This window comes from Nanorana parkeri, unplaced genomic scaffold, assembly GCF_000935625.1.
Source record: "Nanorana parkeri isolate BGI_ZX_2015 unplaced genomic scaffold, ASM93562v1 scaffold903, whole genome shotgun sequence".
Classification (NCBI taxonomy): Eukaryota; Metazoa; Chordata; class Amphibia; order Anura; family Dicroglossidae; genus Nanorana; species Nanorana parkeri.
In genome coordinates this window covers 551,619-574,902 of record NW_017307171.1, presented here as the reverse complement: position 1 = coordinate 574,902, position 23,284 = coordinate 551,619, and the positions used below count along the sequence as shown (strand labels likewise).

General features: G+C 41.0%; 1 protein-coding gene across 1 annotated transcript in view; it reads right to left on the bottom strand.

Moving 5' to 3' along the window:
• Nucleotides 1-809: 809 nt before the first annotated feature.
• LARP1B (La ribonucleoprotein domain family member 1B) overlaps nt 810-23,284 on the bottom strand; it is a 30,439-nt gene continuing 7,964 nt past the window's right edge. The window contains 17 exon segments of the mRNA XM_018565953.1: nt 810-1,310; nt 2,347-2,474; nt 2,556-2,665; nt 3,700-3,844; nt 5,242-5,402; nt 6,476-6,582; nt 7,418-7,759; nt 8,916-9,275; nt 9,377-9,549; nt 10,987-11,161; nt 13,265-13,409; nt 13,517-13,667; nt 16,559-16,693; nt 18,387-18,518; nt 19,960-20,110; nt 21,307-21,366; nt 22,237-22,289. Coding sequence (XP_018421455.1) covers nt 1,137-1,310; nt 2,347-2,474; nt 2,556-2,665; nt 3,700-3,844; nt 5,242-5,402; nt 6,476-6,582; nt 7,418-7,759; nt 8,916-9,275; nt 9,377-9,549; nt 10,987-11,161; nt 13,265-13,409; nt 13,517-13,667; nt 16,559-16,693; nt 18,387-18,518; nt 19,960-20,110; nt 21,307-21,366; nt 22,237-22,289 — 2,702 coding nt within the window. The 3' untranslated portion in view covers nt 810-1,136.

Sequence of the window (23,284 nt, the reverse complement as noted above, 5' to 3'; positions counted from 1 at the left end):
TCAGCATACACCATGTTAAATTCATCTCAATGACCTGTAATTTACTACCACCAATTAGGAAACTGCGTCTAATACTCAGCGATGAGCAGCAAATGACGGCGATTCTTCAGCGCTGCAACCACAAATATCAACTATGCTCAGTATCTAGCCCCTTAACCTTATTGAACTTCAAGCCGTCAATTACAGGGGATCTGTTGTAGCCAACTCCTTTGGCAAAATCTAGAATTGAAGAATGAATGTAAGATTTCTTATACCAAAATAATTCAACGTTTATTAGCACCAAGAACTGTACCAAAGAAACATGCTTAAAATGCTTTGACAGGTTAAAACAAACATCAGAAATCTGTCTGCTGAAATGTTCTCTCAGATTAGAAGACATGGTTTTCCTTAAGGGAAAAACAAATGATATATACAGTATGTCTCCTGAAATTTGCGGTCAAGAACTAAAACGTAAAAGCCCCCCCCCCCTTATACTAAACAATAACAGTTCCTGTAGGAACATCACGTACTTTAAAAATGTAATAAGAACTCGGAAAGTTTACAAAATATAAATCACAAGATAAAATGACTGAACTGATAAGTAACAATGTGGACTGAAAAATGAGATTTTCTTTACATTGTATTTCTGATGTCAAACAGACGGGAAAAAAAAGTCATGGTGCTCTGTGACAAAGATTCCTAGAAATCCCGTTAGTCCCGAGCAAACCCCGAATCGCCTACAATTGCGGCCTAAAATGGATCTATCGCTGCTATGCATCAAAGCTTTTTGGATATTTTTGTGCATTTTTTTTTAACTCTGCAGATATGTTCTTAACTAGCCCAGGAGACCAAAGCACTATTATGGCTACTTTAAAAATGGCTTTTGAGCACTAGTTGAAGATAAGGCATCCCATCGCTTGCATATTGATTAGGAATGCACATTATGAACACTACCATGTACCTTTCTAAAATAATGCTACCTTCTCTCTCCCAGAAACCGATACATCAAAATCCCTTTAAAACATCAGAGCGTCTATATAAACCATGCAATGATCAAAGCTCCACCAGCTGCTTCTAATACTGCACACCAATCTGCTGGTTTGGCCATAAAACCCAAAGTCCAATTTCTTAAGTAACCATGATTATTGGAGATGACATTACTGTCCTGGGTGGTGGAGAGAAGTATCCGAGGAGCCCTGAGAGTGGCTGGCAGCTGATTGTTTAGTGGTATAACTGGCCTTGGAGGAGCCGGAACGGTGCCTACGGCGGGTGGTGTCATCTTGTCCTGAATAAGATGGTCTGCGCCGTCCTGACTCTTCTGCAATTGGAGGCTGTGGGCGCAAGGGAATATGCAGTCAACAGGAAGAACAAAATTCAATGGCGGTTATAAAATAGCAGTACCCCATGCAGCTTGAATGGACATCCTCAATCAGTGGGGTTGGAACAGAGGTCACAACTGTGACGGAGGCCCAGCGCCTGAGTACACATAGTGCCTTTCTTTATCACTCAAATGTCGGTGGTGGTAAAGTGTTAAGATTACCACTATTTGTGGTCAAATGAAAAGGTCACACGTAGGGGTGTATTTTTTAATTTTCAGAAACTGAAACTTCCTGTGAAACTGCATGTACATTCGTTCTATATGAATGGAGGCAACAATGAACATTACAAGTACACTAAACTCCCAGTTATCCAGCACCCCTGGGGATGTCAGATAATGGATTCACCTTCCGAGCTTCCGCACCCGACAGGTGAATGTAAGTAGCTGGGAGTGAGAGCCAGACTGCTATTGGCTATTTCAAATTGCAATAGCAGGCTGGCTATTGAAACCCCGTCCACTGAGTAGAGGAGCGGACCCGAGAGAGAAAGTTATCGCTCAGGAACGCCCCTCTGCTCAGTGGACAGGTACAAAAGCCAGCCTGCTATTGGCTATTGCAATTTAAAATAGCCAACAGCAGGCTGGCTACTGCTCCCGGTTGTTTCCATTCTGCTGCCGACCGCAGAATCTAGCCATTTAGTTAGCAACTAAATAATTTCTTTGCTAACAAATTTTTATAATTTGCACCAAGAAACCGACAATTTTTCAGTGGGCATCAAGCCGCTGGCACAAAAAAAAAAAAGAAGATATATGTCCTTGATTTTTTTCGGTCGGTTGCTTGTGTGCAATTAAAGGAAGTATTTGCTTGCTTTCTTAAAGTGACAAGCCCCCACCATGAGGATGAAGGACCATAAAGAACACTGTAAAACTAAAACTTTACAAAAGAAAAGGACAAAAAAATGTAAACAAAACAAATGAGATTATGGCATAAAAATTGTTTTACTACATCACTATGTGCTTTAGGCTTGCTCACAAATACTTTAATGACTTACATCAACTCTGAAGTCTTCCAGTCTCTTGAACTTGCTCAGATGGTTCTTCAGAGTGGGATCTACAGACAGGCTTTTGGATTGGGAATATTTAAGAAAGGCCCAGAATTTCTCCAGTCCGTACAGCTGACCTGAAGATGACAAAAATCAAGGTTTAGAACCTGACAGGACTAGACTGAACGGTTTACCAGCTTACAACTAGAGTTTATTACCGGTTTCATAATCTTTCAGAGTTTCTTCTTGAAAATCCTTAAATAGGTCTGGCCTAAACTTCCTTTCCAGCCCATAGCTGTAGAACCTAAACAAGCACTCCAGGCCATACCTGCATGATAAAAAATAAAGGGTAAAGAAATAATAGCTGGAAGGTATGCATTAGGCTGGGGTACTTATTCTATGCATCTTGACTAAAATATTGATTTTGTGAATTTGTAGTATTTGCTGCCACTATAGTCCGAGGATTGGCTTTAGGGCCATTTATGGCTACGTGGATGTGGTACCAGTCTGGCCAAAATGAATTGTTAACAGACCATCTTTTACCAACAAAGATGATTACATTATACATTTAATTTACTTGCCACATACCGCTTGTACTCCATACACTATGTTAGTATCACTGACTAATCACAAAGGACTTGGTCTCTCACACACACTGCACTGCGCTGTAGTCTCTCAACTATGCAAAGAACTCAATCCGTTTTTTTCCCCCATTTTTAAATATAGGTCAAGCAGTGCAGCGGTGGGTAAGGCACATGCTTTCCCTGGCACGGGCCTCTGTAGGGAGAATGTAGCATGAAAGCAGGCTGGGTGCAATCTGCACGTCCCTATCAATTCACTCTAACTGCCAACACACTATCAGGCTCATCAATCTGCTGCTGTCAGAGCCCCATTGTTGACTTGTGTGTGAGAATCTAAAAAATGTGCATTACCCTGTGTTACTTACAGTATGTGCTGTACAAGTAATGTACAGGATCAGCCAGGGAACTGTCTTTCTATACTGGATCTACTCATTTTATCTTCACAGTATCTTACAGCAGCACTATATAACTGCAGTCCACGTCACAGGAAAACAAACAAGATTCAGGTGAAAACACCTTAATAAAAAGTGTCTAGAACAAACTTTCTATCTGCTTTGTTTCAATTGGAGTGCAGCCAATCAGCTTGTACATTCTAATTTTTAAGCTGCATGAAAAAAATAATAAAAAAGGCATAAAAGCTGATTGGCTACTGTGGGTGACAGCGCAGGTTGAGATCAAACTTGTCTCAGACATATTTTTATTAAATTCCCTAGAAGGAAGATTTGGCTGATAGTGTTTCATTTCTCAGAGGAATACAAGTCAAATGATTCATTTCAGTTACCTGTAGTTTTCTTTGGCATCGTCGATGGAGATCTGCCTAAACTCCTCATACATTTTCTTGTTAAAGTGATCTCTGAGGAAAAAGGACCAGAAGCGGAACAGTGTGTTCATCTCTGGGGACTGACCGACTCCCAATCTTTTTCGCTCTAAAAAAGAACAAAAATGTTATACAAACACAAAGTGACACATTTATTCATTCCGTCACAAAGCGAGGTGGTGCTAAACAGAAGGAGACAGGTTTACTATGAAGAAGTCAGTCAGAAATTCCTCTGACAGGAAAAAAAAAAAACGTAGCTCGGACCACTTAACTGTGCGTCTATTTGCCGTGAAATCTTGACTGCTAAATGTATCACAGACCTGTGCCAATCTGTCTCAGTTGGCTGCCCAGGATTCTAGGCGCATGGATCACAAAAACACGTTGCATATACTTTGCTAAATGAAGAGGGGGCTCTACCAATGACACTTCACTCGGTGTACATTTTACAGAGCAAATGTTATAAGTTTCTAGCACATTAAAACTTAAAATGTGCAATAAATGTTCTCACTGTATGTTTTCAGGTCTGTTACGTTTACAGTATTACATTGTAGAAAGCCTTACATTTTATTTAAGGGCAATAACTCTCCTGACCACTAGAGGGGGTAAAAGCACTGCAAATGCAGCTTCCAATACGGCAATGCATGGTAGCACACACAAGACGCACTAAAATATAGAATTCGGAAATACCACAATACACCTGTGAAGTCCCGAAAAATTCCTACGGTACATAAAATAGAGAGGGCACTCATTTAATAACTCATTTAGCTTTAGTAGTGCAAGCTATGTGATAAGTAAAATACTCTCATAATGCTTCTCATGCTTCCTACATATGGTTAGCACAAATAACTTCCACTATTAAGTTCCTCAGCTATTTCCAGGCACATAATAAGGGGGGTCACACTTGTGCTATAGAAACACAAGGGACCTACTGTTTTTAAAGTGTCACTAAATAATCTCAATCCTGCACAAGGTTTTAAACCAGAGGCTTTCATGAAGTGCAAGCAGTGCACATATACACTGCAGTCATGTGCACTGCTCTATGCTAACTACACATCCCATCATTCACATTAGAGATCCAAGTGCACATGCATCCCTAATATCAATCATTCATGTTGGTTCATTCACGCTGAAGCCTGTTGGCATTGTGGGCAGGCATTTTATCAATGGGCTGGTGTATTTATCCCACATACAGCAGGGCTTTGTATAGTGGCTCAAAAGGAAGCTGGCTCAGAGTAGAATAAAAATGTATTGTTGGTGATTTGCTTTGCAATGTTGCCATTAAAATGGAAACAGAAGACTACAAAACAGGGTGTAAGGGTTTTTTGGTTTTTTTATTATATGGGTTTAGGGATACTTAACGGTCACCTAAATAAACCAGTGATCGTCAGCATCCCTAGGGGAAGGAAGTCTACGCTGAAAGACACATGGAGCAGACCTGTGAAAACTGGAGTATAAAACTGAACTGAAAATATTGATTCAAACAAAGCTATTAAAATGAGCACTTACCATTTAAGCACCGTCGCCGATATTTGTGGTACACTTGCTGTGTAAATCCATTTTCCTTTAAGAGCTCATGAGAAGGGTGTTGAAACTTGGGTAGAGAATGAGGAGTGCACCCATAGCTTCCTACAAGTGGGGTGCCTTCTGAAGGAGAAGCATTAGAACTGCTGCAAACAAGAAGCCATACAAAGTAAGTCCCTGGTATGCAATACAAGTTCTCATATGTACACATCTGCACTGTACTGCAAGTGTTTATACAGTAACAGATGGAAGGAAACCTGCAATGGGAAAAATATAAAAGGCTGCCATTGACAACCACCTCCTATAAATGCCCGTCTGTCTTTGGCTTCCTTACTTTCCTAGTTGCTGAACTTAGCCCTCGTTTACACTAGAAACGGCTGGCACGTCAGCTCTGTGCATGGCCATATCGGGCAGCTCCCGGGGAGGACAGGTGCTGAGTGTGATTAGTACGCAGCCCCTGTCTTTCTCTATGGGACTACGCGGCCATATGCCCCCCTACACTCTCCTCAAGTGCAGGTGCGCGTTTCCTGGCTCGATCCATCCTGTCAGCATACGAGCACGCCCACCCACACGGACGTGCAGGGCGGGTGAGCGTAGGGCGGCGTACAGCCACGTAGACCCATAGAGAAGGACACGGGTTGCGTACTAAATCACACGCAGCACCTGTTCTTCCCGGGAGCTGCCCGATACGGCCGTGCACGCAGCACGGAGCTGTATGTGCCGGCTGATTCCTGTGTGAATGAGCCCTAAAACAAGCAGGCATCAAGTAAAAGCTAAAAAGTAAAAACTCTCGATCTCCATAATTCACATTTGTTGCAAAAATATATGTATAAAAAGACTTATTCTGAACTGTAAGTCAGTAAAGGGGGTCTTAATGCACACATGGTCAAGTACGGAGATGTGGATGCAAGTTCTTCAGATCTCAGGGTACAAACGCAGCAATACGGGATCCCCATTTACCTCGTCTACTAACTGAGATCTTCTGCATAGGGCCAAGCAGTGCTTGGTAAGGTATGACTCCATTTACGTGTCCAACAAAATGACCTAGTCTTGTTGACCACAGAAATATGTATTTTATTCGGGATAATGCAATATGGGTAAATGAGTAAGAGACTGTTTATGGTTTTGGGCTGCAAAACACAGATAAATAAGGCCAATGGCTTGGAAAAAAAAAACATTGCTTGTGGACAAAAGGTTAGACATTCTCATAACATTTTACCTTACTGATGAAGTCCGCGATCTGTGCTCCCTGACATCCATTACCCACCCAACATGACTTTCCACAGGTGGATTTGAACTGTGTCGGGTTTTTTTCTTTCTTGGCGTCTACAACACAGCAGGAGAGAGCTCATTATTTCAAGTGCTATTCCACCTTTATGACAAACTTGGTAATACATTGCATTCTGATGACAGTGTGATGTTTATACATGCAATGATAGTTTCCAGTATATGAAGTCCTTTTTCTCACATACTTTTATTTATATTTTTTTAGTACATTTATATGCATACTATGTCATCCAGTCAAATCGACAGTGACAGGAGGTGGTACAAACTTTAACAATGCAGGGGGAAGATTTAAAATATATTAATAAAAAGCATCTCTTATAAGAACCCAGCATACAGTTTTCAGAATACAAGATTTTTCACTGTGTTCTTACTTTAGAGTGATCTCAGAAGGACAGGGTTATTTGTATTCCAATAATGGCAACAGTTCTTGCTTTGCATTCAAACATCTCAGAATCATTATCATCCCCTGCTTTTGTACTTGGTCTAAGTGCTGCTCCCAGAAGTCTGCATGGGGGCTGGAGTCAAAATACAGGCAGCCAGTGGCATGGAATATGGCAGCCCATACATTTCATCTTTGGTGACATACTTGCACAGGGTGGTGTTTAGCTCAATAGAAGCTGGATGTTTCATAATACAGCACAGGGGTTGTTCATGGGCTTTAAAGTTAAGTCAAATTCTCCATTTTCAGAGCAATGGAGTCTTAAATTAGTTATCCTAGTTTTTTCTGCACGCTCCCCACTGCAGCTCCTAATTTCTGGTTATTAAGTAGGAGCAGTGCATGCATATCGCAGTCACCTATACCTCTCTACTCAAACTACACAGTCAGAACCTCCCACTTAGACATGTGTAATCTAATAATTATTTTGAACATTACCTGGTTATCAATAGATTTGGCTTCCTTTACCACCGCGTAAAAGCGTGGCATCTTGGTGGGATCCTGCAGGCGTGGAGTACGGGGAGTTTTGGGAGTTCTAGCAGGTACGGATACCGGCGATTCTGGAATACCTGTGGGTAGAGAAGGACAATCAAGATTCGGTTTTGAGGTTTACAGAACAAATCCAATCAGCTTAAAGTTCTATCATATGTTACCTTGAGGAAAAGTGGGAATATTAGGTGGGGACTGTTCGGTATCTGATTGAACTGGCAGTTCTGGTGCAAGACTGTCAAACTCTTCTTTACTGATGAGATTCAATTTCCGGAAGTTTTCTATTTCTTGCTGAATTTCAGGGTGCAGAAAAAAAAAAAACTACAGTAAGTATATAAACCATGTCAACAACCCTTCGAGACTAAACTACTTCTAGCACTTTTGTCAAACCAATAATGCAATGGCTGCAAATAGGGCTGATTTAGTAGATGCAGATCTACAGTTGAACTTTGTGTAGTCTTTTTTGGATTGTCCCTCAGTCATCATGTGATGTAGATCAAACATATTTTGGGGTAATCAGACAAAAATGAAGCGTCTGTTTTTAACTGAGCATTTTTGTTAAAGAAGCAGAAAGAAGAGTCTACACAGTAGGGATGCACAGATACTTGGCATTTTCATGAGAACTACCAGGGTTGCAGCGGTTGCAGCTGGGGCCTAGCTCTGGCACTCCACCACTGTCCTGAAATCATTAGTCTGTATTGTTTTAGAAAAACTGTCACATGACAACAAAAATTTATCAGTACTTGTAAGTACTCGGCAAGTACCAGTACTCGCAAGACTGGTATCTGTGCATCCCTTTATTTAGATTTATAAAAACAAAATTATATACATTAAAACAGAGATGTAGAAATCCCAGGAGCGCCGTGTGCTCCTTATAAATGACAGCAGCCTCCTAATTTGTGAATTTTTCTATAGTGTAGTGTAGTCTTGGAGCTCAAAAGTATCGGTACATGTACTCGTACCGAGTACTGTACTTGGTATCTGTGCAACCCTACTACACAGTATATTACTCAACTCTGACAAAACAAAAATACTAGCTGGAAGATAGAACAAGTGGGATACAGGCTGAAGGAATTCATGGAAATTTTGGTAAGGATGTGCCTGATGATTAGACCCAGAAGTGCTTAGCACCATTCCTTACAGTGAATCCACATAAAAGGAACACAAGGCCAGTGACGAGTACACAGATTACTTCCCTCATTGCCATTTACGTTTTATTTTTGCTTCATGTATCCAATATGCACTTGTAAAAATGTGATGTCTATAATCAAATTTGCATGCAAAAATTACATGAAACCCGTGTAAAGAATGCAGTGTTTGATTTTACTGGAGGGAAATGTGTGGCTTTGTAAGGTTATGGTTTTGAAATGCTCCTAACAAACCAAGTAAAAAATACCTTCAAGGTTAAAGGTTATAAATCACAGCTAATAAAGCAAATGAAAAATACCTTCAATGCTAGGTGATCTATATTACTTTCTGCTGTCCATAGGTCCTGCTCATAATAGTACAGCCCATCATTAATGGCTTTGGCTAGGTCGGATGTAATTTTAGCTCGTGAGGTGTGATTTCCTGTACGGTCTCCACTTGGATGTTTCTTAAGGTAAGGTGGGGTCTGGGTAACGATAAGGATTTTATTCAAGTCTTGATCATCAATCTCGTAATCGGAGTCTTCATCAGACCAGTCTGTGAAGTTGTTTTTGCGTCCCTCTAGGTGTTCTATCTCCTCATCAAACATAAAGTCCAGCTCTTCTTGCTCTACTTCTACAGTGGCTTGTTGTTTTGGAGGGACTGGACAGCTCTCTACTTCCTGTGAAAGCAGACACATTTCAATGCAGAAAATCATATTGCAGTTCAGCTCCAAGTAAATACCCAGCAAACTGGAAATAACCATACAAATGATCTGTATACCTTTGGCTTTGTGGGAGAGACTTTGTGTCTTCTCTTTACTTCAATCCATGGTTCAAAATCCAGATCTGGTAGACTTGCAGATAAACCTTTTGCCATTGTCTGCAGGTTGCTGTGCTCTGAACTTCTTTCTGGAAAGAGAGGACTTCCTTTCCTAGGAGAATTAGGAGCAGATCCTAAAGGAAGAGAGAGGGGAAGGGTCTTATTTAAATGCAGAATACAAGAGGATGACTGGAGAAAGTGTCACATTCTCACACATAAAATTACCCACCGCTCCTTACATGCAGGAAAAGAATGATAAACTTGTTTCTTCATGGCACCGAACTCTTCAGGAACTCACCCGCATCTACCCTGCCTTGACTGACCACTACTAGAGATGCCTAACTGCGGTTGCTTGCCATCTCCATGTGTGATGGGACCGCCCCAATATCACAACAATCTGGTCAAAAGTTTTTACTTGCTACCCGATATGTGCATCTTTGATATCCAGCCCTCCTATTGTCGTTTCTGGGTCCTCTCTCCAAATCTAATAAAGGGATTCTGTGCCACTGCCTACTGACCATCAGTTTTTATTTAATGTGTAAATGTTGGAGGCAAAGACTGCATCCAAGGTTTGGTCTCTACTTTCTGCAGGTGCATAAAGAGTATTATATAGGAAGGTTCTGAAATACTGATCTAGAGGTAAGATGATTACCAATTCCAAGTAAATCTTGGTATCTAATTCCGCTGAGGAGCGCATTTTATAATGCAGAAATTCTATGATTTGTTGCCAGTAGCCCTGAATTTTCAAGCATGCACATTGCAGGTGAAAAAAAAAAAAAAAAAAGGAGTACCAAGGATCTGTTGACATTCAGGATAGAATGGGTTGGATGTAAAATGTAGGCAGGTGGCCAGGGGTAAAGTAAGCCCTATGAATGATATATAATTAAGGGAGATTGTCAGAGCTTTTAAGTGAGATATCTGCGAGCAGAGCAAGCTTTCTTCCATACATCCTCCTGGAGTGAGCTCACATCAACTTTCTGTGATATTTTACTGTGACATGCTGCCACCCGTGATAGCAGGGTGAGCAAGTGTTGATATATCCTGGATATTAGTTCGGTTGGTATTGGGGAGTCATAAGAATATCAGAAAGCAGGGTTGCCTGGTAATCCACCCTGGAAGTTAGAGTTGTTTATGGGCTGCATGTCAGATTTAAAAGTATTGAAATAGCATATCGTTGGGAATCAGTTGTTCAAAGATTTTTTTACTTTCTCAACTTCCATAATATGACCTAGATGGATAATTGGGGTGGGGGATTGAGTGGAATTCTGGCGTTTCTCCAAAAGGGAGTTTGTTTATTCAGGTTGGGAATACAGTCTTACTAGCAAAGAATCCCAGATTTTCACAGACTGAATATTTGACCTAAGGAAGGTTTAGGGCTGGTGCCTTTAATACCATTCGATATAAAAGGTATAGAGACTCAGAGGACTCAGTAGGATCAGGCAATTAGAGCAAGCGTAACAACGTTTTTTTTCTTCAAGATATTTGACATTGTGTGCATCTTTATGTAATGCTTACACTAGTAAATATGAACATGTACAAATGACTGCAGAAAGTGGGGGTAAGAAGAGTACCTGTGTGGTATGTCTGCTGCTTTCCAGGTACAAACTCAGGACAGTCGATGAGCCGGGTGAAGTCGGTTCGTTTCACTTCTTGAGTTGGAGTAGATGGAATAGGCCATTTTTCTGGATCCACCTTTTTCCTTATTTTCTGGTCCACCAGTTCTACCTCTGCACTGTCCTTCAAAGACTAAAAATATAGGTAGATGAGACACAAATATATGTAGGAGCTTTGGCCATTAAGCTCTGCAAACATGTCATATTGCACACGCAACAGACTCATTGACCCTCCATGGATATAAAAGATTTTAATTAGAGTTTGAGATATTACATAGTTACATAGTTGTTAAGGTCGAAGACACAGGTCCATCCAGTTCAATGTACGTGCGTGTATACACACACACACACACACACACACACACACAACTAACAACTTCCATATCCCCATATAGTCTGTAATATTAAAAAGGAGAACTATGGGGGTCAGGGCTTTTCCCCATAGTTCTCCTAAGGGTAACGGGAGGACACAAACTAGCGTCCTCCCGTCACCCTAAGCTCAGTATACCGCGAGCTACAGCTCGCGGTATACTGAGACGCCGCAGCCGGAACGGATCCCGACAATTCTGTCTGGATCCGCCCAGCTGCGTGAGTGACAGCTGGCTCTGCCTATCTAGAGGCAGAGCCAGCTGTACCCGCCCCCTCCCCTGTCCGTTCAGTCAGCGCTGGGAGGATCGGAGCAGGGAGGAAGGGAATCCCTGCAGGGAGCCGCGACTGACAGTCACGGCTCTCTGCAGGGATAGATCGAAAAGTGAGCGAGTGAAGGTATGTTTTTGCTCACTTCCCAATCTATTGAGCCGACGTGCGACAGTTTCATTGACACAGGTCGGCTCAGATTATGAGGCTAAGTGAAAATCACTCGCCTCATAATTCTCCTTTAAATTGATATCTCATCTGATATTCTCCTGTCTGTGCTTTTTGAAGTTATCAATTATTTTAGTTGGAAATACTGTGAAAGGGAATCCCACAATTTTCCTGCTCCGACAGTAAAAAAAAAAAAAAAAAACACCTCAGCTTCTTGTAGTAGCCTCAGGTCATCTTCAGAGTTCTTAGTTTATTTATTTTGTTGCCCTTCTCTGAACTTTCTCTAGTTCAAGGACATCCTTCCCGAGGACTGGTGACCAAAACTGAACTAACATACCCAAGATGAGATATCCAGAAAGGAAAGAGCTTCTGCTGTGATCTCTGTCTGCCAAACCCATTGGCAAAGACGCTAATATATACATTAGAGGTGCACTAAAATGAAAATTTCAAAACCGAAACAAAACCAAAATGTAAAAAAAATGTCAGGCCAAAACCGAAAATGTTTTTTAGTTTAACTTTTTTTTTAAATAATATTTTATTATTTATAAAAACTTTTTAATTTTTATTACATATTTTTAGTTTTTACTTTATATTTAGGGGCTTTGGGGAAATATTTCCCGTTTAAAAAAGAAAGAGAGATTTGAGGACACAGAGTCCTCAATCTCTTATTCTTCATCCCCTGTTATCAATAAACAGGAATCCTCCATACTGAGTGTTCCTGTTCATTCATAACATGAGGACAGACTATGTTTACTATAACCACAATCATGAATGAACAGAAGGTGATGTAGACCACTTCCCATTCATTCATAATGGAGGATATAGTTAACATACTACGTCCACAATTATTTACAAAACAGTCAGCGATCACTGACCAGTGAGTGTTTGCACTTGTCTCCTTCCTGACGCGCTGTCACAAGAGGCTGAACAGTGAGGGAGGAGAGACGCCGACCGCTCACAGCGCTCTCCTCCCACAGCGCACGGCCACCTGTCACAGTTTCTCTCCTCCCCCCTGGGACACAGAGCAGCGCCCAGCGGGGAGGAGAGAACACACTGCTGTATCGGCCAGAAAAATGGCACTTTCGGCATTATGGCAAAAGTGCCATTTTCTGCCAATATATCGGTGCATCCCTAACATTTATATTAATGTATAATTATATATATTTTTTTATAAAAGATACGATTTAAATAGTACATATTTTTATTTTAAATACAAGGTATACATTAAAATAAACATAATTGTTGATTAATTTTGACGACTATAACGACATCACAGAGCCCCAGCTGCAATTTTACTTACACTTTATGGCATTAGCTATGGGAGATTTACACAACTAAGAATTCCACTGCTAATATCATTGAAGCAGATACTATGAAGCTTTTTTTCCCCATGAGTGCAGAATTCATCCAGTTTGGACACGGCAGGCATTACCTCACAAATCAGACTGATATCGGTGGTCAGAGATTGCACCCGGCGAAAGTCTGCTATCAAGGAGAGAGGCAAAAAACCGTGTGCATCCATTTTTCTTCTTAGATAAAAATCCCTTTCCAAATTTTCAAAACTAAAATAATATTCACTGCAAGAGACCGGTGAGAAGAATACGGGCATTAGTATTATGCATGCGTTTTACAAATCACTGAAATTAGGCTATAACGCATCAATAGCCCACAAAAACACACTTACATCTGACGTTTCAGGTATTCCTTCAGCAGCTTTTCTTCCAAGGGATAGATCTGCACGCCAGTTCCATAATCATAGAAATACATCATACTTGTGCGGTTATTAGCCAACTCCGACTGGAAGGGCCCATTTGCCTTACGGACACCATGCTGAACTGTTAGAGAATAAATCAACATGAAGATTGTTCACAAGTCTCTGCAATTCTCCTTGTTCATATCTACTCTAATAAAAGGGAAATTTCAGCTTGATGTCAAACAATCCACACAGGGTAAAATTACTATATTGGAATACATACGTTCTTAACTAAATAAATATTAAGATAAAATATAACATCAGTAAACCATTTGAATTGTCGTTTGCAGTCAGTCAATCTGAACCACTCAACTGAACAGTTTAGTGTACGATTGGCGTCCACTGAATGGCAGGAGGTGTGTACTGGCATGGTTACCAGGCAAGGCACGGTTTACATTTTTGTTTAGAGCTTTATTAGCAGTGAACAAAGTGTTCACTTGCTTCAGGTCGCCGCTCCGCAGTGCTGTGGTAAGCTGCGGTGACCTTTGCTGCCACCCACTGCGCTGCAGAAACTAGCAGCATATCCGCATTTTTCTGCACTGCACATTACACCAGCATTGCAGCATGAATAGGACACATAGAAACCAATTGTTTTCGGTGCGCCCTTGCAGTGATAGGAGTTGATCCAGTGCAGAAAAATGCCAGTCACTGCAGTTGGTGCGAATGAGCCCTAAGAGCAATGTATACCATAAGCTTTTGACAAGCTTCAAACCGCTTTGTTGAAGTCTTGAAAGCACCATGCAGTTCCAGTTTGGTAAGGTCAAGCCCAGATACTAATTGCTAGTGCTGACTGTTACTTTAAAAAAAAAAAAAAAGGCTGCTGGCAGGATTCAGCGCTGGTTGAAAGCCTGCTAGCAGCATGGTTACAGTGACAGTTAGCACTCCTATTAACATCCCTATACTGGAAGTGAAGTCTTCTTTAAAAAGGGAATTTTAAAAACAGTACCCTTGCAGTGGGGCTTCCCCCAGCACTAGAAAGGGTTAAGTGCTTGTTTTTGTCTAGGGGGCTCGAATAAAGCAGATATACTCAATTGATCCTTGGTCTGTTGAACTGCTAGACCAGTTCCCACAGCCTCTTCTTCCCTGAGGACCATTAACGTCATCACGTCTAATGCAGGAAATTCCACAGCTGGGGAAGTGGGGGAGAGAAGTCAATATCGACTGCAGCAGGATCAGGCGAGTATATTTGCTTTATTTTTCTCCCTAGACAAAACAAGCACTTAACCCTTGCTGTGCGGGGTAGCCCCACTGCAAGGGTACATTTTTTAAATGCTTGGAGTTCTTCTCTAAAGGCCTCAATAAAGCTGTTTGAAGCTTGCCGAAAGCTTTACAAAAGCTCGCTATACACACTGCACTTCTATCAAATGGAAGCTCATGTGAACAAGCCTATACAGGCTCATTTACCAGACCTTTGTCCAGCTACAAGGATAGTTATTTAGATCAGCCCATTTACAGACTTTAAACATGCAACTGCAATTTTTAGTTTTACTCCCACGAGGAATGCACAAAGATTTTGCAAACATGAGGCATAGCATGGATTGGGGAGTACCAGTGTGCATTTAATGCAATGCAGCAGTCTATGTCAGCAAATTTGCAGGTTGATAGAAACTTATACTGATAATATACCATGTAAATATAACTTACTACCGTATGCTGTGGGACATTACCATTCAAAATTGGCCTACACCATTCAGAACCGGAAATGCTGGTTCTGAAAAGACAGTTGAAATCCACAGAAGGAGAACATTTGAAATAGAAGAATAGTGGGATTCTTCAGACCTTACCTTTCAAAGACAAATATGTTTAAGACAGCGATAGTAATGCCATTGTATTGCTAGGACTAAACCAAGCATCCTACTTGATTTCCTTTCCCGATTCATTTATGACAAACCATTTACACTTGCTCTTTTAACTTTATGTTAGTAGTTGCTATATAATTTTGTACACTTGTTGATATCGTGTAGCCGGCGGAAACACAAAAAAACTGACTTGGGATGGAAGGAGGAGTCTATATCTCGATGGCTGTCCTGGAAGATGATTGGGGAAAATGAGGATCTAACAGTCCAGATTCTGAGGTTCATGAAGCCTTTTCCAGACAAAATCATTTGTGAATGGGATATCCAATTTAAAGTGACAATAAAAGCATAATTTTTTTTTGCCCTCCCCCCAATGTTAATGTAAGCACTTACCTTAAATGATGTATCTTAATCCAATCTTCCTCTTCTTTCCTGTCCTTTTCATCTGTCCCTCCAGCGGTGCGGCGGCTCTCCGATCCAGCGCCGACTCCTCTGTCCTTGCTGGCACTTCCTGTCCCACGGTGTCTGCATGCCGGTGCACGCGTCCATAGACTTACCTTGTGTCTCTCCTCGTCTCCCGGCCGGGAATTCGAACTGCGCATGTGCCCGCCCCAAGATGCTTTGCTGCCGCCCGAGCAGTTTCTGATTCTCGGGGGGGGAGCGTGCAGCGAAAACAAGGTAAGTTTAAACCGCTGTTACAGCGGGTTTTTTTTTAAAAAGCTTGCTAGCAGTAGATATAGGCAAAAAAAAAAAACAGAGGGTTTAGAACCCCTTTAAAAAGGGGAGGCATAGCGATTTTTTTTTTTTTTTTAAATTTAGAATAACATTTTTAGTCAGAGAAATATTGCCTATTAATGCTGCATACTGCTTTTGAGTCAGCAGATAGAGCTTTAGGCTTCTTTTCACATTTCCAGGCTCTATCGGTGTTGTAATGCCTATTTATACTTAAAGTTCCCACTTTCCATTTAAAAAAAAACAAACACCACAACTAAAATAAAATGATTCCAATTATCATATAGTTGCTCTGTTTAGATGGATATAGTTAAAGGATTTAAGGACAGGAGGAGGAATAAATCCATGCAAATTATATATTCAGAAGTTGTCTAAAGTATTTCAACTTTAAAAAGCGCAGGGAATAAAAACAAATTGTGTTTCATGCACAGTGTTCATTACTTACAATAAGAGTGCCCTCTTCCTCTGCCTCTTCCCCGGCTTCCTCTTCCTCGTCCTCTCGAGTTTTCCCGGATACCGCTATAGTCACTTCTTGTGCTCGAGACCTCATCTAGATCACTCTTTCTATCGCGCTGCCATCCTATTAAAAGAAAACCACGCATGTAATCTCCCATTTATAAGGTATGCGAGCAAACAACCTCATTCTTCATGTTTGATATATGATATGATATGATATATGATATATGATATATGAATGAAATGTTGTCGATGTTATTAATATCTGACTTGGTCAGCCGTACCCGGATGTACAGTATGTTAAACTCTGGTGAGAGATGTCATTCTTCAGCTCCCTGACTGCACTCTAGTTCCAGGTTAATGGCTGTTATAAGAAACAAAATGTCTCCAATTTGTATACTCCAGTTTCTTTCATATCAAATTCCTTTGTACCTTGGTAGACTCTCTTATTATATTTAGGGATGCACCGATACTTTGAGTACCAGTGCAGATACTTGGCATTTTCATGCGAACTACCAAGTTTGCAGCTATGACCTGGCTGTGGTGCTCCACCACTGTCCTGCGATCATTAGTCTGAATTGTTTTAGAAAAACAGTCACATGACAAACAGAAATTTATCCGTACTTGTAAAAAAATGATATCTGTGCATCCCTTATATATTTAAAAAAAAAATTCATACATTAAAATAGAGATGTACAAATCCCAGGAGCTCCGTGTGCTCCTTACAAATGACAGCGGCCTCCTAACTTTTGAATTTTTCTCTGGTCTAGTCTTGGAGCTGGAAAAGTATCTGTACTTGTACTGAGTACGGTACTTGGTATCGGTGCATCCCTATTATATTCTAAAACTTTACTGGGATAAAAGTTTTAATGTAGTTGTATATTTGAATAGATCTATTTTACTTAAAGCCTAATTTCAGCCAAATCTTTTTTTCATGTTTTGGAGTGGGGGAAAATGTAGAACATCTGTTGGACTTTAAATACTTTCTGTGCCACCCTTGATGAGATCTCAGACACCCGTCACCTAGACAGGAGGGTAAATCGCCCACCTAGGGAACCAGACAATATTTTTCATTACTCTACTACAAATGTGTTTTTTATTAAAGCCTGTGTTCCAACTGAAGGGATTTCCCCTTTACCATCAATAACAATAGGGGCATCAATAACAATAGGCAGTTGAGAGATATTAACCCTTCCCCAGGCTATCCAAACAACAAAAATGTTTTGGCTGAAGTTGAGCTTTTTCAGTGTTTAAAATTAATAAGATAAAAAAAAAAATACACCACACATCAAATATAATTTCTAGATGTGCGCCCCAATATATACTATACATGTGCAACTGAAAAAGTGATTGTTGCCCTTGACCGCTCCATTGCTGATGTAGTGGCCAGAGGATGGAACCGCAGAGCACAGTGCGCAACCAGATATCTGCCACACTTAAAGTGTGGTGGAGCCAGAATTCTTCAGTGGTTGTAGCTCTTCCACAGAGTGAAGTTAGTAGTCGCCAACCACTGGAGCAGATAAGTATTATTATGGGGAGCTTTTGTGTTTAAAATTATGGCAACAGAGAAACATTCAATTGTAATTTCATTCTTCAAGTGTGCTTTATTTTGCAGTATACTCTGCCCACTTTTAGATATGCAGACCTCAAGCGATGGACATATTGCTGGGCCACTGTAATCATCTGATCACCTGAAGCAGCAATATTTACCCAATCATCCTACCTACCTTGTACCACAATATTTCCAGCACTTCTAAGTCCTAGTGAAAGGAAATAATGACAATATGCTTATAAATCATGTACAAGTAGGCACTTACCATGCATGTGGTGCCCTCGTCTGACGTTTTTAATAGTATTTGTTTCAGATGAAGTATCTGTCTGAGAGACAGTTTCGGGTGTATTGGGCTTCTTATCCTCCAAGTGTAAAGGGACCCATTTTTGTTTAACAACTACAAAAAACAGACAAGTCAGCTTTACTAAACATCTCCTTTATCCCAGGTGGATATACTTCTGAGATGAAACCGTTTAATATGACAGATGCCATCTTTAGTTTAACCTGGCAATAATAACACTATCTAAATATGGTACATTGGCTTTTTCCTTATTTAATGGAAGCAAGTATCTTTAAAGCAACCCCGTCATGAATTGTAAAGAATAAGTGCACTTTAGGACAAAGCGCATTTATTCTTTGTGGCCCCTTCCCCTCACCTGAATAATCCTGCCCTCGCCCTCTGCAGATCTATACTTTCCAAGATTTGTGGGGAGCTGCTCTGCTATTTGTGGACATCCAGCTCCTTAAGTCTCCTTCTCATGTCCATCTCCTGGCTGGCAGACGGGACCCATTAAAGTCTATGGGGCCGTAATGTGCAAGTGTGGCCAGCAGAGAGAGCATTGAGACGTTGGATGCAAACAAACAATAGTGGAACCATGCCCATCACAATTTGGTTAACTAAGAATTAGGTTAGGGGTGATGTTGGGGGGGCTAAAAGGATAAGAGCACTTTGTTTTAAAGTGCACTTATCCTTTAAAACTGCAAAACAAACATAGTGCAAAAGAACACTCTAAACAATTACCTTTCCCTCTGCCCACACCATGAACACTGCTCTGTTCAAGAGAAATGGTCCGACAAAGTCTGGTGGGAAATTAACCCTTACAAGTGTACTGATCTCCAGTATCCCCTGTAGTGCTCAGTGCTTCCTACTGCCGAACTTTATATAACTACAGGATACAAAAGTGACTTGGAGGTCAGAAGGAGACACCAATAAGCACCGGGAGGATTCTGGAGAGTGTTGGTTTCCCAATAGACTTTGGAGAACCATTTCTCTTGAACAGTGCAATGTTTGGCAGTGCAGGAAAGGTAAGTATTTACAGTCTTTTCTTTGCAGGGAATTGGTTTTGCCAGGTTAAAAAAAAAAGTTATGACTGTGCTATTTCAAAGAGTAAAAAACACTAATAGGGCTATTCCCAAAAGGGTGAAGAGTTTGGAGAAGACAGGAGAAGTGAACAGTCTAGGACAACATAACTGATTTGGAAATATTCTGCAATTCAGTTCACATTCCAGTCAGATCAAGGCAGCTTCTCTTCTGTCTTTATACAAAAAGGTAGAAAAATACCTTGCCGATATGTTAATAATCAAGCAGAGATGAATCAGCCAGGTTTATCAAGCAAACCACTTTATCAGCAAATAGCTTTCTGGCTGCCACTGCAGGAGTTATATCAGTCCATGTGTTGTACCCTATGATGTGAACTCAAACACAGTTAGGAGAGGAAGACGAGCTTACATTGGCTGTAGCTGCTGCAGTGAATATTTATCAGTTTTGGCAGGACAGACCTAAATGAGATAACACATTGAACTTTCCCCATTACCTGAAATGTGACAGTGATACATACTCTTTTTCTTTGCAGGCGCTGTGGTGGCATCCTCGCTTTGGCCAGGCCTGACAACCTCGCAATTCTCTTTGCTTTCAGGGTTATGGTCACCTTTTGTCTCCTTTTTAGAAAGGGAGTTTTTGTTGGGGGGATTTAGAAGGTTTGGTTGGCACTGTAACACAACGAGTACAACAAAAAGCATTAGGAACATGTTAACCACTTTATATTAGGTTGACACTGGAGCATTGCCGTAGTTACCGGACCACATATAACAGTATAATCCAATTATAATACATAACTTAGGATGCTGTAGTCAGCAATTCCTACGCTCCTCCCAAGACCTCCTGCCCTCTAGCTCCCTTGTCAACTCCTCCCATGCTTGGCTCCAGGACTTCTAGTGTCTCCCCCATTCTGTGGAACTCTTGTCAACTTGTCAGTCTATCTCTTACTCTGACTACCTTTAGGAGATCCCTTAACCACTTGCCGTCCGCCCGTTGTAAAAAAACGGACGGACGGCACTGCAGCATTGGTGGGTTGCCGTCTCCAGACAGCATTTTTTTTCTGCTCGCACTATTGTACTGGAGCACATATACATTATACAGCCAGTGAAGTCTAAGATATGAACTCTAGTCCAACATGCTTGTTCCAGGTAAGTGGCTCACTAAATAGTGTAGTCATCATTAGGATGACAGCAAGGGAGGCCGAAACTTAAAAAAAAACAAAACAAGAGAGCAATGAAAGACCTCATATTTTTACTTACCGAACCCCTAAAAAAGTGCCACTCTCGAGGTTCACCTCTGCCCCGACTCCTCCCTCCCATTCCTGCCCTTACCTCGGTATAGACATTCAGTAACATGGAGGGGAGGAAGGATTAATAGACTACAAGTGCAGTGACATGACCGCACTTGTATTCCATTGACAAGTCACTTTGCCTTTGCAAGGTGCTTTTAAATGCATGCATGCGATAAAAATAAATAGGCAAACACTAGACCCAGGGCGCCCAAATTTCATCAAATTTAGCAGGGCAGTTACGACCCATGTAGGCAAGTTTACACAACGTAAGAGCCTTATTTAGGTCAGCCTTCCACATAGCAATTGTTGGGGCAAAACTTAATTCCCATCTCAATAGTATAGCTCGCCTAGCATTATATAGAGCATAAGATACAACTTTTTTGATGCGAAGCAGCATGAAGTAAATCCGTCAATCCCAAGGGTGTAAGTCTCGGGTCCATTGACAACGACAAGCCACTAATCACATTCAGCTAGCTATCACATCAGTCCAAAATATTTGTATCGGAGGGCAAGCCTACACCACAGGAATAAAGAACCCCATCTACCAGTGCTTTAGTATGGCCTAGAGATACACACCACATGGTTGGCAGTTTCACTCGGTGTTGGCCAGTTAGTGATGTCACTGAAGTCACTAGCCTAGAGAAAAATAAAACAAAGACAAAAAACATCAGAGTTCACTTTAATTAAACTACCGTTCACTACTGTAATAACTGTATGCATATAAAGCATTATATATTATGTTGGCGCATAAAAACCATCAAGTAGACTTGGAGAATTCTTGGTCTGAAGCATTACAGTTCACTGAAGACAACCCAAACAAGAGAAATGGAGTATAAACTTGAATTTAAACCTTGCTATCCTAAATGCATTCAATTTTAGGGTGCTCTTCTATGATTTATAGATCATGTTGCTCTTGTTTAGTAGCATCCTTGCATCAAGTATGTCTGAAGATGCAGTGGATCCCAAGTTCTCAAGCTCAACTATTTTCTGAGAACCAGGAGACATATTTCTGAAAGTAATTAACCGGAAATGCAATTGCTACAATCTTGTCCCTAACGTCCTTTGACAGCTCTTTGGTCCTGCCCATGGTGGTGGTTTGAATGGAAGAAAGATTCTGTGGACAGGTGTCTTTTATATACATAACGATTTGTCGTTAGGAGCACTTTCTTAAAATTGACAAGACTAATTTGTGTACCACATAAACAGTCTGCGGGAGCCAGAATTATTGTTGGTTGGTAGGGGATCAAATACTTATTTTACTCACTGAACTGCAACTCAATTTATAACATTTGTATCGTGTTTTTTTTCTGGATTTTTGGTTAATATTCTGTCTTTATCATTTCAAATACACCTATGATAAAAACTTTTCATTTCTATGTCAGTGGGGAAACTTACAAAATCTGCAAGGGATCAAACTATACATGTTTATATTTTTTTCCATTCAAACTGCAGGCTTAAACAAAACACACAAGAATGAATAAGTATACACAACAGAAATTGCCGTACCTTTTTAGACACAGGTTTTGCAGCTCTTACAATCTTTGCAGTGCATGGCGAGTCTAAAATGAACAGACATTTATTTGTGAGAGAACAGTATACCTATTCAGACATGAATTATAGTTTTAGTACATGTATATGAACAGCGCATTGTACACTTACACAGCCATTGGCCTACTTTAGTTGTTCATTTTCACTAAGAATACTGAAAGTGACATTAAAAGGCTATATGTTTGTTTCCCCCCCCCCCATGCTGCTGTAAGGACTTACCTTATGTGATCCGAACACCTTCTTTCTTCCACTCGTTTCCAACAGTCCCTCCAGCGCTGGTGCCAATCTCTGATGCAGAGCAGACATCTGTTTTTCTGTGTCCCACGGAGTCTGTCCGGCGTGTACGCTCCCGGCTGCGTCCATTCACTTTCATTGTCTCTTACCTCCTCTCCCCTCTGGTGTTATCCAATGCGCAATGCGCCTGCACACTTCCTCCTTCACAACCGTTCAGGAGCTGGGAGTTCTTCAGCTGGGAGCCGACGGTGCTGGAACAGGTAAGTAATTATGGATTTGCCTTTTTTAAATCATGGGGCATATATCTACCGCTTGCTAGCAATAGATATATGCCAAAAAAAAAGGAGAGGCACTTTAAACTCCCATTTGATGATCATATCTCCCATTTAAATCGATATTTTATACTTACAAGACACCTCACCAACCTACAAACATTAACTATAGGGCTACATGCACACGGCCCATGTCTTTTTCTGGTAGAATTATCTAATGAACAGTAAAAGGTTTGTGTTTAGATGTTTTAATATGTAAAATTCTCACGCCATTCCTCCTGCTCGGTTTTTAAAGTAAGTTTCAAGTTTGGACATCACTTATGTGAGTATGCACGTCAGCGTAGCGCTCCCCCTAAGGGTTTGGCACTGATTTTGGTGGACTGGGGTTCCTAGAGATTTTGCATACTTTGCCATGACTGGAAAAAGTATGTTCTGGCTGTCAAGAGGCCCGCTGGGGCATATAGCCCTGTATGGACAAGCCTGAGCATAGGGGGGGGGAG